The 11,600-nt window shown below is 43.9% G+C and overlaps 1 protein-coding gene across 13 annotated transcripts in view; it reads right to left on the reverse strand.

Annotated features, from left to right (window-relative positions):
- The window catches only part of MYCBP2 (MYC binding protein 2), a 168,462-nt gene extending 156,885 nt beyond the window's left edge, over nt 1–11,577 (reverse strand). For 9 of the 13 annotated variants that reach the window (XM_057366504.1, XM_057366511.1, XM_057366497.1 and 6 more), the window contains exon 1: nt 10,876–11,577. In XM_057366504.1, the coding sequence (XP_057222487.1) occupies nt 10,876–11,147 (272 nt within the window). In that variant the 5' untranslated portion in view covers nt 11,148–11,577. The remainder of the gene's footprint in view (nt 1–10,875) is intronic. The other 4 variants (XM_057366500.1, XM_057366503.1, XM_057366498.1 and 1 more) reach the window with 1 other exon arrangement.
- Nucleotides 11,578–11,600: the final 23 nt, after the last annotated feature.

Raw genomic sequence — 11,600 nt, forward strand, 5'->3', positions numbered from 1 at the left:
CCCTTCACCCATATCAAGCTATAGCATGAAGGTCCAATACATGTTTCTAAAAATACGCTTGCAACAAAAGGTCAAKGACAATCTTCGTCCTTTAATGGATGTAGGTGAAAACATAGGGACAAAGGATGAGAAAAACGTTGAGGTACTTAATGCCTTCTCTGCYTCAGTCCAGTTGTGTTATCAGGGTATTCAGCCTCCCTAATCCAAGCGGAAATAGTCAGTAACCTGCTACACCACTTAGACACCAATCTATGGGGCCAGGTGGGATCCACCAAAGACTATGGCAGGAGCAGGCAGAAGTGCTCACTGAGCCACTTTCCATCACCTACCAGCAGTTCTGCATGACCAGAGAGGTTCCACTTCAAACTCAGAGAATGTTGCCACGCAACTAAAAGGAAGACCAGAAGGAGAATTCAGGGAACTACAGCCCTATGAGCCTGACTTCAGTGCCAGAGAAGGTTATGAAGCAGATCACCCTGAGTGCCATCACACGACACAGACAGGACAACCAGGTGGCCAGGGCTAGCCAATATGGGTTTATAAAAAGTATATCCTGCTTGACCAACCTGATCTCCTTCTATGACCCACTTAGGGGATGAAAGAAAGGCTGTGGATGYTGTGTACCTGGCCTTTATAAAGCCTTTAGACTCTCTACAGCATTTCCTTGGCAAAACTGGCAGCTCATGGCTTGGGAAGGCATACTCTTTGCTGGCCTGAGGCCAAATACATGAGGTTCAACAAGACTGTGGAGTCTCCATTGTTGCTTATATTCAAAGCCATCTGGACACAGTCCCGGGCAACTGACTGCAGGTGTCCCTGTCTGAGGAGGAAGTGGACTAGGTGAACTTCAGAGGTCACTTCCAGCCTCAACTGTTTTGTGATTCTGCATCTGATTCTATAAAACTTTGTGTTCAAGCAGCGTTAGAGACAGTAGGTTGGCCACTATCATGTGCAGTTGCATTTTCAGTACCTCCAAGGAAATATAAAATGTCTCTGGACAACACATGCCAGTGCTTGACTTCTTGCTTGCTTTTTTGGAATGCGCTGGAAATTAATGGTTTTTAATTTGTTCCAAATTAGTGTCCTGTTGGGGGGGTGGGGGAGTCAATACTGAAAAGCACCTGGCTCTCCCTTCTTAATATTAACAAAATCACTCCTGAACCTTCTCTTCTCCAGGCTAATAGTTCCAGCCCTCTTAGCCTATTTTTACTGAAGAAAAGCACCAGATTCTTAATCACCTATGTGGCCCTGCACTGAACTCTCTGCAGTATATCCCTCCTCTACTGGGAAGTCCAGAAGTGGACACTTCAGATGCAGCCTCACCMGTGCTGAGGAGAGCAACAGCTGGCAACCAGCTGSCAACACTTCTAACGCAGTCCGGAAGGCTGTCTGCCTCCTTTGCCATAGCAGTGCATTACAGGCACACAGCTTGTTGCCCACCAGTAAACCAACTTCCTTCTCTGCAGAGCTGTCTCCCAACTGGTCAGCCTGCTGGTGTTACCTCATGCCTTGATGCAGGATTCTGCAATTCCCCTTGTTGCACTTTCAGATTCCACTCAGCCCAAATGTCCAGCCTAGCTGAATCCCTCTGAATGTAAACACCATGATGTGCTATATGAGCAACTCCTCTCTATTGTGTACCATCTGTGAACTTGCTGGGGATACACTATCCTAGCATTCAGGCCACTAATGAAGATACTAAACAGCAGTTATCCCAGTCTCAGCTTCTAGGGTACACAACTGRTAACTTGACTCCAGCTGAACTTTGTGTCATTGATCACAAACCTCTAGGCCCAGTCATTCAGCCAGTTCTCAATCTACTTCACTGTTTACTTATTTATCCCATCCTTTGTCAGCCTGTGCATGATGTGGGAGAGTGTCAAAAACCTTACTCAAACTGAGGTACAGCACATCCATTGCTCACTGCTTGGAAGRTATCTGTAGATTACCTACAGTTACTTTTCACCAAGGGCTACAGATTTTTAAGGAATTCAGCTGTGAGAATCATAAGAATGGAAAACTGCTCTGCTTGATAGGCAGACCTCAGAACAACACTGAGAGCACAATCAGTATTTTCCCCAAATAATAAAAGCTTAGTATTTTTTGATTGCCAACAATATTATCTCAGATGACCTCCAATACTTAAAATTATTCGTATATTTATTTAGTAACCCCAGAATTTAACATTTTTAGTGAAATGGACAATAACTCAATTGTCATTCAAAAAAGCCATGTGCACACTCTCTAAGCCATTACCAGCTTATACACTATATTCTTTAAACAATTAATCAAGCATTCTGATGTGACTCTTCATCCATGCCAATAATAAAAGGATAGTCAGGGCTTAAGCAGTATATCTACAAATGGAAAAATCATCAAAATCCTGCTCCATAAATCAGGGTGAGGAACATGAGCTGCAATCCAATTACCGCAGGCTTAGAGGAAAACAGGCAGACTAGTAGTCCAGGTTTACACTGGGCTTCTAAGGCATCTGAAAAATTTAAAAAACTCAGAACAGAAGAAAAAGACCACTTTACTAGTTGATTTTCCAGTGAGGATTTTTATGTGCTATTGTTGACATATTTTTAATATGAAATGAAATTAACATATGAAATTGACATATTTTTAAATATTAATTTCATAATATTAAAACTCATATTCACTATGTTAATTACATTCTTTACTACCATTTTTCTGAAAGCCAAGATTCTGGAGATTTAAGAAAGGGGTTATTCCTGCTGCTGGAATACCCTAAGGTCTTCTCAATACAAACACAAATACTACAGGTTCTAAAAATGAAACTGAAACCCAAGGGTACAAGTAAAATGGATCTKATTTTCATTTAACTATGACAAAAGTGCAAAACTTTATCTGATCCCTTTTGTAACTAAAAAGGTTTCTGAAACAGCATAAATCTGTCTCAAAGAAAAATAACTCAAAAGAAAGCAGCCCTACAAGTGTTCTCCACACAAAGAGAATGTGTCTCAGTACCATCATTGACAGATGGAGTTTCTTTTCTGTAATYATCTGATTTTTCATTATTTGCTTCAATGCTATCTATGAAATTAGATCTGTAAGAATACATAAAAGGAAATCCTTCTCCCTCAAGTTTTTGAATGTAGAGGAAAGTATTTTTCTTCAAATATTCCTAGGACTTCTTTTAAAATAGAAAAGTCATTCAACCACAGCAAAAATGACAAGATCTACACCTCTGGCCACTCTCCTATCTAAATATAACCACCAAAATCAAAGTGTATACAAAGCTATCTTACACAGAATCATATCAGCAGAATTTTAATGTAGAAAATATTCTCCATGAAGTCAAGAAAAATCTGTACTTATTAAGAACAAGCCCATTACCAGTGGTTAATGACAGCGTAACATCATTAAAGTGATTACTATCAAAAGCAAACCAAAGGAAATCCTAACTWGGAATTCTAACAAAGAATAGCAGAAGACACAACCACCAGGTGCAAAYAACTGAAACGCACCAGTTTACAGCTGACAGTGGTCTGCCCTGTATAACATTATGTTCTAGAAATAAAGTGGGATAGAGAATTGATTGGTTTGAAGAGGAATGGAAGAGAGACATGACTACTCTGAAAACATTCAAGTTTAATGAAAACGTATGAGCACATCTGTTGGAAAGAATTGCGCGTTGGCTAGTGGGAGAGAAAAGCAAGGCCGAACCAGATAGGAAAGTCACAAGTGACTACATGTAACATGGTGAAGYAAAATAAAGGCTGAAATAATATAAATAGTATAAAGTATTTATTTAACAACAAGCTCATCTCAGTGTGACATAAACGACTGGCTGCAGATCTGTATACGCACAATTGCTGGCTTAAAGGCTCAGCAATAGAAGAGATGAGTGATGTTACCAACTGCGACAAARAGCACAGTGGAGAAGTACGAGGAAGACTTCAGTTTTAACCTTGTTGAGGTTAGAACTCTTAGCTAGAAACTCTTCTAGGCTGACAGAGATCATGGCCAAAGTAATCTAAATACTAATGCACCTATGAACTGAAACTACAAACAGCAGACTTCTCATTTTTGACCTTATCTGGCTTTGGTTACAATAGTTAATTTTCTTCCACATAGCTTGTATCATGTTTGTATGTTTTGGATTTGTGATGAAAACAGWGTTGATAGCACACCTGTGCTTTATCTGCTGCTGAGTAACACACAGGGTCAAGGCCTTTCCTGTTTCTCACACTGCCCTGCCCAGCAAGTAAACTGGGGGTGCACAAGAAGTTGGGAGGGGATATAGCTAGGRCAGCTGAATCCAACTGACCAAAGGGATATTCCATACCATATGACATCACACTCAGTATATAAAGCAGGGAGGACAAGGGAAGAAGTGGGGGGACAACACAGAGTTACAGTGTTTGTCTTCCCAAGTCACTGGGAAYGATGAAGCACTGCTTTCCTGGAGATGGCTGAACATCAGCCTGCTGATGGGAAATAGTGCATTAATTCCTTTTTTGCTTTGCTTGTGCACACAGCTTTTGTTTTACCTACTTAACTGTCTACCTCAACCCATGAGTTTTCACACTTTTATCCTTCCAGCTGTCCCCCATCCCACAGTAGGGGGAAATAACCAAGGAGTCATGTGGTGCTTAGCTGCCCACTGAGGTTAAACCACAATAACCTTTCACAGAATCTATAAAGCATTTTCCAAGACTTCAAAACACTCAGCTCAAAACCCATTCCATGCAACAATAATGGCTGGGAACACCAGTCTAAGACAGCTAAGGGAAGAAAATGAAAATAAGGAACAATATCTATCTAACCACACACCTCCTGTTTCATGGGGGGACAAGGAAATCTAGTTTTTGATTATTTTCTGTGTACAACAGGCATAAATTTAGATTTATTAAACTAATAACAAAAAAATAAATATCCTATTCTCAGGCCAAAGTAGTCACAGACATATTAGATACAAAGAAAGAACTACCATTCAGTTTTAAGTTTGTCTAATTAAGTTCAACAACATTCATGAGTCTGAGGAAAGAGAATGAGCTATAACATGCTATTTACTATGATATATTATTTTAAAAAATYATATAAAGCATATTAATACGCTTCAAAACCATATGAAACGCTAAATCTAAAAGTACAGAAACCATATGCCTTAATGCATAAGGAGCCCATTCTCCTGTGCTAATTTCTAGTAGTCATCCGTTGAAGGGGGCACAATGATAGGAACTGGCTGTGAAAGAACACTGGAATAGATCAGCTCCAAAATGTACTTACAATATAAAAACTTCAGTTAATTAAGTCAATTACAGGAGTACTATTCCAGTCAGCACCTCAGCACAAAGCAGCGTTTATGGTAAGCAAGGTAAGAAAGAAAAGACAAAAATTTAACCATGTGTTCAAGTAATGCTATAAGGGATCAGTTTTTCAAAGTTAACTAAGGATTAGGAAAACAGTTTGTCTAAAGTACCAAAAGCTGTGCTATTGATACATCACATGTGTTTTCTATAAAGACATCAATAGTCTTTAAATCCTGAGTTTGGCAAAACAAACATAGTCATATGTCAGGAGGAGAATTTACTAAAAAAAACCCTTCAAAATATTTAGGCCAGGAGAAAGATCATAATACGAGAGGAAAACCAAAACTAAACCCTGCCAGCTGATAGTTAACATAGCAGAAACATAAACTAAACATCAAGTTTTTAAGTATGCAGGAAACATATTTACTACACTTAACATGGCTAGCAGGGAGGAATAGTGACTTACTTGCTGCAGCTCAGCCTTAACTACCTATCGTTGCCATCCCACAGAGCATCAGTGTGCCAGTGCAGATTGTGTAACAAACTGAAACTTTAACTGGCATGTCCTCTCAGTTTAAAGTAAAAAAACAGAACACCCCAAAAACTCAGCACAAACCATGGATTCGTGTTTTAATTTTAAACATTACTCATATAAATTATGGTAATTATTTCTATATATATGTACACAAATAAAATGCACATCTTAAGCCTCTCAACATAATATTATTGGGGTCTTTCCAGCTTCTCTTAGGTTTTCTACACCAACACTGAAAAAATGCAGCTATGTTAGACTAAAATATTCCTAGAGGTTCTTAAAATAACTACTACATAAAACTGTTTTCCTTAACAGAATATAAAGTAAAGAAGTAAAAATACACAATTTTTACTAATCCCCATTAACYAATATGGCAATACAGTATTAAAACATAACTGCACTGCAGTATACAGCAGACAGCAACTCATCACCTCTTCTAATGTACAGCTTAATCTCACTTAACAGCACATCCAATTAAATAACATTTTAAGTTTACAAGAGACTTGAATTTTGTTTTGCAAAATTACATTTACAAAACATACGAACTAAAAACCAGAGGAGAATGAATAAACTGGACTAGGCTATTTCAGTTAGAAAGACCTATGGAGCAAACCTTTGCACAGGAATAAGCAAGGAAATGTAGTAGGTAATGTTAACATCAATATCACTTCGCTAGTCCGTACGTACATAACTTTTAATTTTTCAACCAAATGAATGCTTCCCAACTCCTTGCAATTATTATTTCATTAGAAGAGCAAAAAGTTCCAAAAGAAAAAAGCTAACAGCTTTTGTAAAGGCTTTAGATCTGATAAAATTAGGGCTTTCTGGTGTACTAACAATCAAAATAACACAAATCTCATATACCTCAATATAGTTTAACGTAAGTTTTCACAAGATCTTTAAAACCTGGCAAGGCAAGGCTGAAGCTTCAGTAGCATTTCTCCACTCAAGTAAGTATTGCACTGCTGTGCCTAAGTAAGGGTCCAAGGGAAGACTCTATCAATTTTGAAAAGCCTAAAGACTAACCTAATGTCCACAGGATGCATAATTTACAGTTATAAGTGTGAATAAATGGCCTACTTTCAAAATTTGCTGTAATCATCCCGTTGAAAAAATCAGCATAAAATAAAGTTGGCTGGCTGTTCTTCAGCCAAAATAGSTATTAAAAACCAGCCACCTAATTTCTGGTCAATATAAGAAATCCTACATTCCAGTCATCACTGAMATTTTCCTTGATTTCAGTCAGGCCACTTCACAACATGAGAGCCCACAACACAAACAGAACTTCTTTGAAGGATCTAAGCTGAGAGGCAACTTGAGCAACAAAGCAATGTCATGTTGGCATGAGTATGAATTTACTGCCATTTAAAAGTATATTGCCATTGTAATTGATGTAACAATTTCAAGTTGGTCCAAATTCTACAGAGAACACCTACATTACAAAACAGGCCATTACAAATTTATACAGCTATCCATATTTGACAAAAAGTCTCTAAGAACATACAGAGCCTAACTGATAATTCTGGTAGTACATAAATAGGTGAAAGGTGAAAGAATAGTAAAGGGACTGTCAGCCGAAGAAAATCGTGAGATGTGCAAGAAATAGCAGCAATTCAGACGCATATGGATGTTAGTAAGGATTAAGWTATACTACAGAAAAAAACGTGTTTGAAGACAGCAGAAATGTGAAAATTAGAAATACYTTATTTTGCAAATACAGAGCTTCAGTACAGTACTAAAACCAATACAGACTTGCAGTTTTGTCCACCTAGAACCCAGCATACAAGACAACAGTCTAATATGGATTTTTTTACTTGCCCTCTGAAGAGGCTAATACATYCTACTACTGTTTTACAGACTTTAATGGCTACACTAGACACTATGCAATTATCAGTTATTTTCAAATACTTCAGTGGCCACAAAGTAGGGACTACAAACAAGGCACGCTCAGAGGAGATTTTTCTTACAAACCAATCTTGAACTGACAAGTAAATTTCCCACTGCTGGCAGCACTATAACAGATTCTTAAAATTATTATCAGAGCAAAGACAATTGCATGTCAAATTGCAGAATTAGATACCTTTTTTCTGTTTCCTTTCATAAAATTAGTATGCTAGCACGGGTGACAAAAACAAGTTTCTTTGCTCCCGCCTCTCTGTACACAAAAATCTTTGTGCAACCCTTCACCTCACGCTGTCACAAGCGCAATCACAAGGTGAGCCAGATCAGGGAATTAGTCCGGATTACAACAAAACAGTTTTGTCAAGTTAATTTTAACCCAGAGTGAGTCTCTAATCTGTTACAGCAAGACACTATGTAAGTTTTATGTCAGCATGGCAGGGAGAGCATGCACCAACGACTGTCCCATCTCCTTTGGAGACCAGTGTTCGTGACACTGCAGCCCGTATCACATGAGGAAATGCAAAGCACTGCTGGTTCTGTTTCAAAGCCAATTACTGCATCCTACTCAACACGTGATATTCATCCCTTCAGATGACAGCCAGCACAAACACCTTGCAAATATGATACTAATCTTGTGACTTTCAGATAATCTCTACAATGTTTGACTTCCTTGTCTACACACAAGCATTTTCATACTGCTATCCAGCTCTTCATAAACATTAAAGTTAGATTTGGAATAGAAACACTTAAKGAGGCAGGCATTGGTCACGGCCCATGAAGTGCAGAGTATAATTTTGCAGACTTGAAGCAAAAGTTCCACATAAATATATTGCAAATAGGTTGCACTACCATTCCTCACATTAGTCTTCTTGGAACACAGGAAGAATTTTATTACTGTTGATAAGCCAATTTGTTTAGCTTTTTCCCAGCTACTTGAAGACTTTTTCTAACCACAAACACTCTGACAACCTTACTGATTAAGAGGCTTCAGCTTTTCCATATATATAAAATCAAGCTAAGACTCCTGTCATAAACAGAATTATCTTAAGCTCCAATTAATTTGTCTGGCAATGTTTTCTAGAAGCTAGGTGCACCCAAAGCATCTCTTTTGAAAATATTTGGAATTCTAATTATTTTTGTAAAAAAGCATTCTTGACCATTGCTGTGTCTACCAGGTAGCTGAAGTTTTTACATTGCAGTATTTTGACACCAATATGGAGAAAGGGTGGAGGTCACAAGCAGTATCTTGGCTGCCATCAGTCTGACATACAAGATACTGGGGGTAGTGACAGCACGAAACCAGATAATTATCAAATATTCCTTCTCTCAAAAGTCCTACCAATTCACACTGGTTGTATTCACCAGTATTAACTAGCTGTCATTTACTTTCCAAAGCTTAATATAACTTGTTTACTCTGTACAAGGAGTCTRTGTTCTTTGATTCGACCTCAAAAACATCAATTAAAAGAAGTATTAACATTTGCACCCACCTAAGGATAGTATTTTCTACATTTTTAAGTACAAAAGTTACCAGTTGAATCATCCTGAAACCAAAAAACATGCAGGACAGGACTAATTCAGAACTACGGCTTCAAAAAATACAGACCTCTTAGGGCAAATTTCAGACAGGTATCTGAGCACTGAGGAGCAACTGCACAAGTGATTTCCTTGCATTTGTTGGTACCCTTACATTTAGCACTTGCAGTCCTGGGATTAAATATTACAAAACTCAAAAGCCGGAAGATTTAACGGAAAAAGCATAAGCACTAGGATAAGGAATATATGGACTAAGAAAACTTGCAGGCCTACAGGGGAGAAAGAAAAAAGAACTACAGTTTCCCCATCATAGACTCTGAAAAGAGGTCGGTAATTGCAAATGTGTCAAATACCACCTTATCAGTCCACCTTTCCATCATTTATTATAGGCAAATTGGAAAAGTTATGTTTCTTATGTTAATTCCTAGACACAACCTTGTACGGGTGGCGGAGATTAAGCCCTGCTGTCAAGTTCCGACTGACAAAAACCCAAAGAAGCCAAGCAAGCACCCTCCTCGTACTTTACAACCGTTTGCAAACTTAAAACAACGGTGACTCAAAGCCCTCCTTACGATCCGGCCACCCACATCACACCCCGAAGAGCAGCAGAGGCTGAAAATACAGGAAGGTGTCGGTTTCATGTCATCCACATCCTCATCGACCACCGGAGGGAAACAATGGGGAGCGCCCGGGCACCACAGGGGAGCCCTTCACACAGAGAGGCCGGGCGGGCCCGGGGCTGGGGGGAAAGGGCGGCCTCCCCTTCTCGYTCCCCGCGGCCCCGCACCGCTACAGCCCGCAGCCCCCTCCCCGCCCGCGAGCAGGGCAGGGCGGCATTCCCGGCCACAGGAGCAACAGGCACCCTGCTGCGGCCCTAGAGCCGGCTGGCAGCACCGGGAATGGGAGCCCCGAGGGATATCATCGGCCGRGGAAGGGGTGCTCGGGAACCAGGTGGGGCGACACCACACCCCGCAAACCCCCGGGAAGGCGCTGCCTCCCGCCAGATACCGAGGCCGCCTACACGACGACGGCAAAGGGGGAAGATGACCTAAAGAGGAGGAGTAAAAATAAGGCAGGGYAGCTAAAAGGCAGCCGCAGCACATGGCAAAAGCACCGCGGTCTCTCGCTCGGGTAACGCCGCCAGCAGGACCCACGGGTGGCCTGCGCAGCCTGTCTCGGGAGAGACCTCGGGGTTCAGCCCGTTCCGACAGGGCTGGCCGGAGTGAGGTCTGCCCCGGCGYTCAGCATGGACACTCTCCATCCGCTGGGCCGCACACTGGGGCGGGCACAGGTAACTCCCCCCCCGGAGGGCCCCGGGAGAGGGGGCGGCAGCGCCATCTGCACGGTATCGCCGGCCAAGCGAGCGGCGGGGCCCGGGCGGCACCTGGGCAGCCGCCGGGTTACATCACCGCCCCTTCCCTCCGTCCGTCCCCCGGGGCGCGGCGGCGGCGGCCACATGGCAGSAGGGACACCCGCGCTGCCCGGCACGGGGGCGGGGAGGAGGATGAGGAGGGCGGCTGCCGGCAGGGAGGAAGGTGCAGGCGCCGGGCCGCTCCCAGCCGGCGATGGGAGGGGTGGCGGGGGCTCCGCGTCTGGCCCGGGAGGGAGCGCGGCGCGCGTTACCTGCCCGGGTGGCTCCCCAGCTCACGGTCGCTCAGCGCCGCCGTGTAAATCCTCCGGTATCTGTCGGCCAGGGCCTTCCCGGAGAGCAGCAGCTGGTAGCGGCTCCGGCAGCCCAGCGGCGGCGCGGGCAGGGCCCCCAGCCCGCCGGCCGAGCCCTCCTCGGGCCCCATGGCCGGAGCRGCGCCGCCGGAGGAGAAGGAGTAGCCGCGCTCGGCCCCGGTGCAGGCGGCGGCGGCTCCCGCAGAGGCGGCGGCGGCTGCGGCGCTGCTCATCCCCCTCCCCGCCCGCCCCCTGCTTGCGGCGGCGCCGCCTCCTGGCGCGGCGCGGACACAGGCGGCTCCCGCTGCTTTCACCGTCGGGGCCCGGCCATGGGGAGGCCGCAGGAGCCGCCGCAGGAGCCGCCCTTCAGGCTGCGCATCCACCCGCGCCGCGGGAACACCCCGCTCTTCCCCTCCTCCAGCGGCGGCTCCAGGCCCCAGTTGCCCGCCGCTCGCCTTCCGCCCCGGGCGCAGCGCCCGCCGGCCGCCGWGTCCCGGGAAGGACCGCGCACCGCCGGGACCGGGGAGGGGGGTGGGGGGACCGCTCGCTTCCCCGTTCCCGCTACAGGGTGTGTGTGCGTGGGGGCGGGGGGCGGAGGCCAGTGGTGCCGCTTCCCCTCCCGAGTTTGTGCTGGGCGCTGCCGCCGCCCTCTCCCCGCACGGCCGCCCCGGCCCCGCCTCCCTCCC

The sequence above is a fragment of the Malurus melanocephalus genome, unplaced genomic scaffold, assembly GCF_030028575.1.
Source record: "Malurus melanocephalus ecotype Western Australia unplaced genomic scaffold, MMel_1.1 scaffold_66, whole genome shotgun sequence".
In the NCBI taxonomy this organism is placed as follows: domain Eukaryota; kingdom Metazoa; phylum Chordata; class Aves; order Passeriformes; family Maluridae; genus Malurus; species Malurus melanocephalus.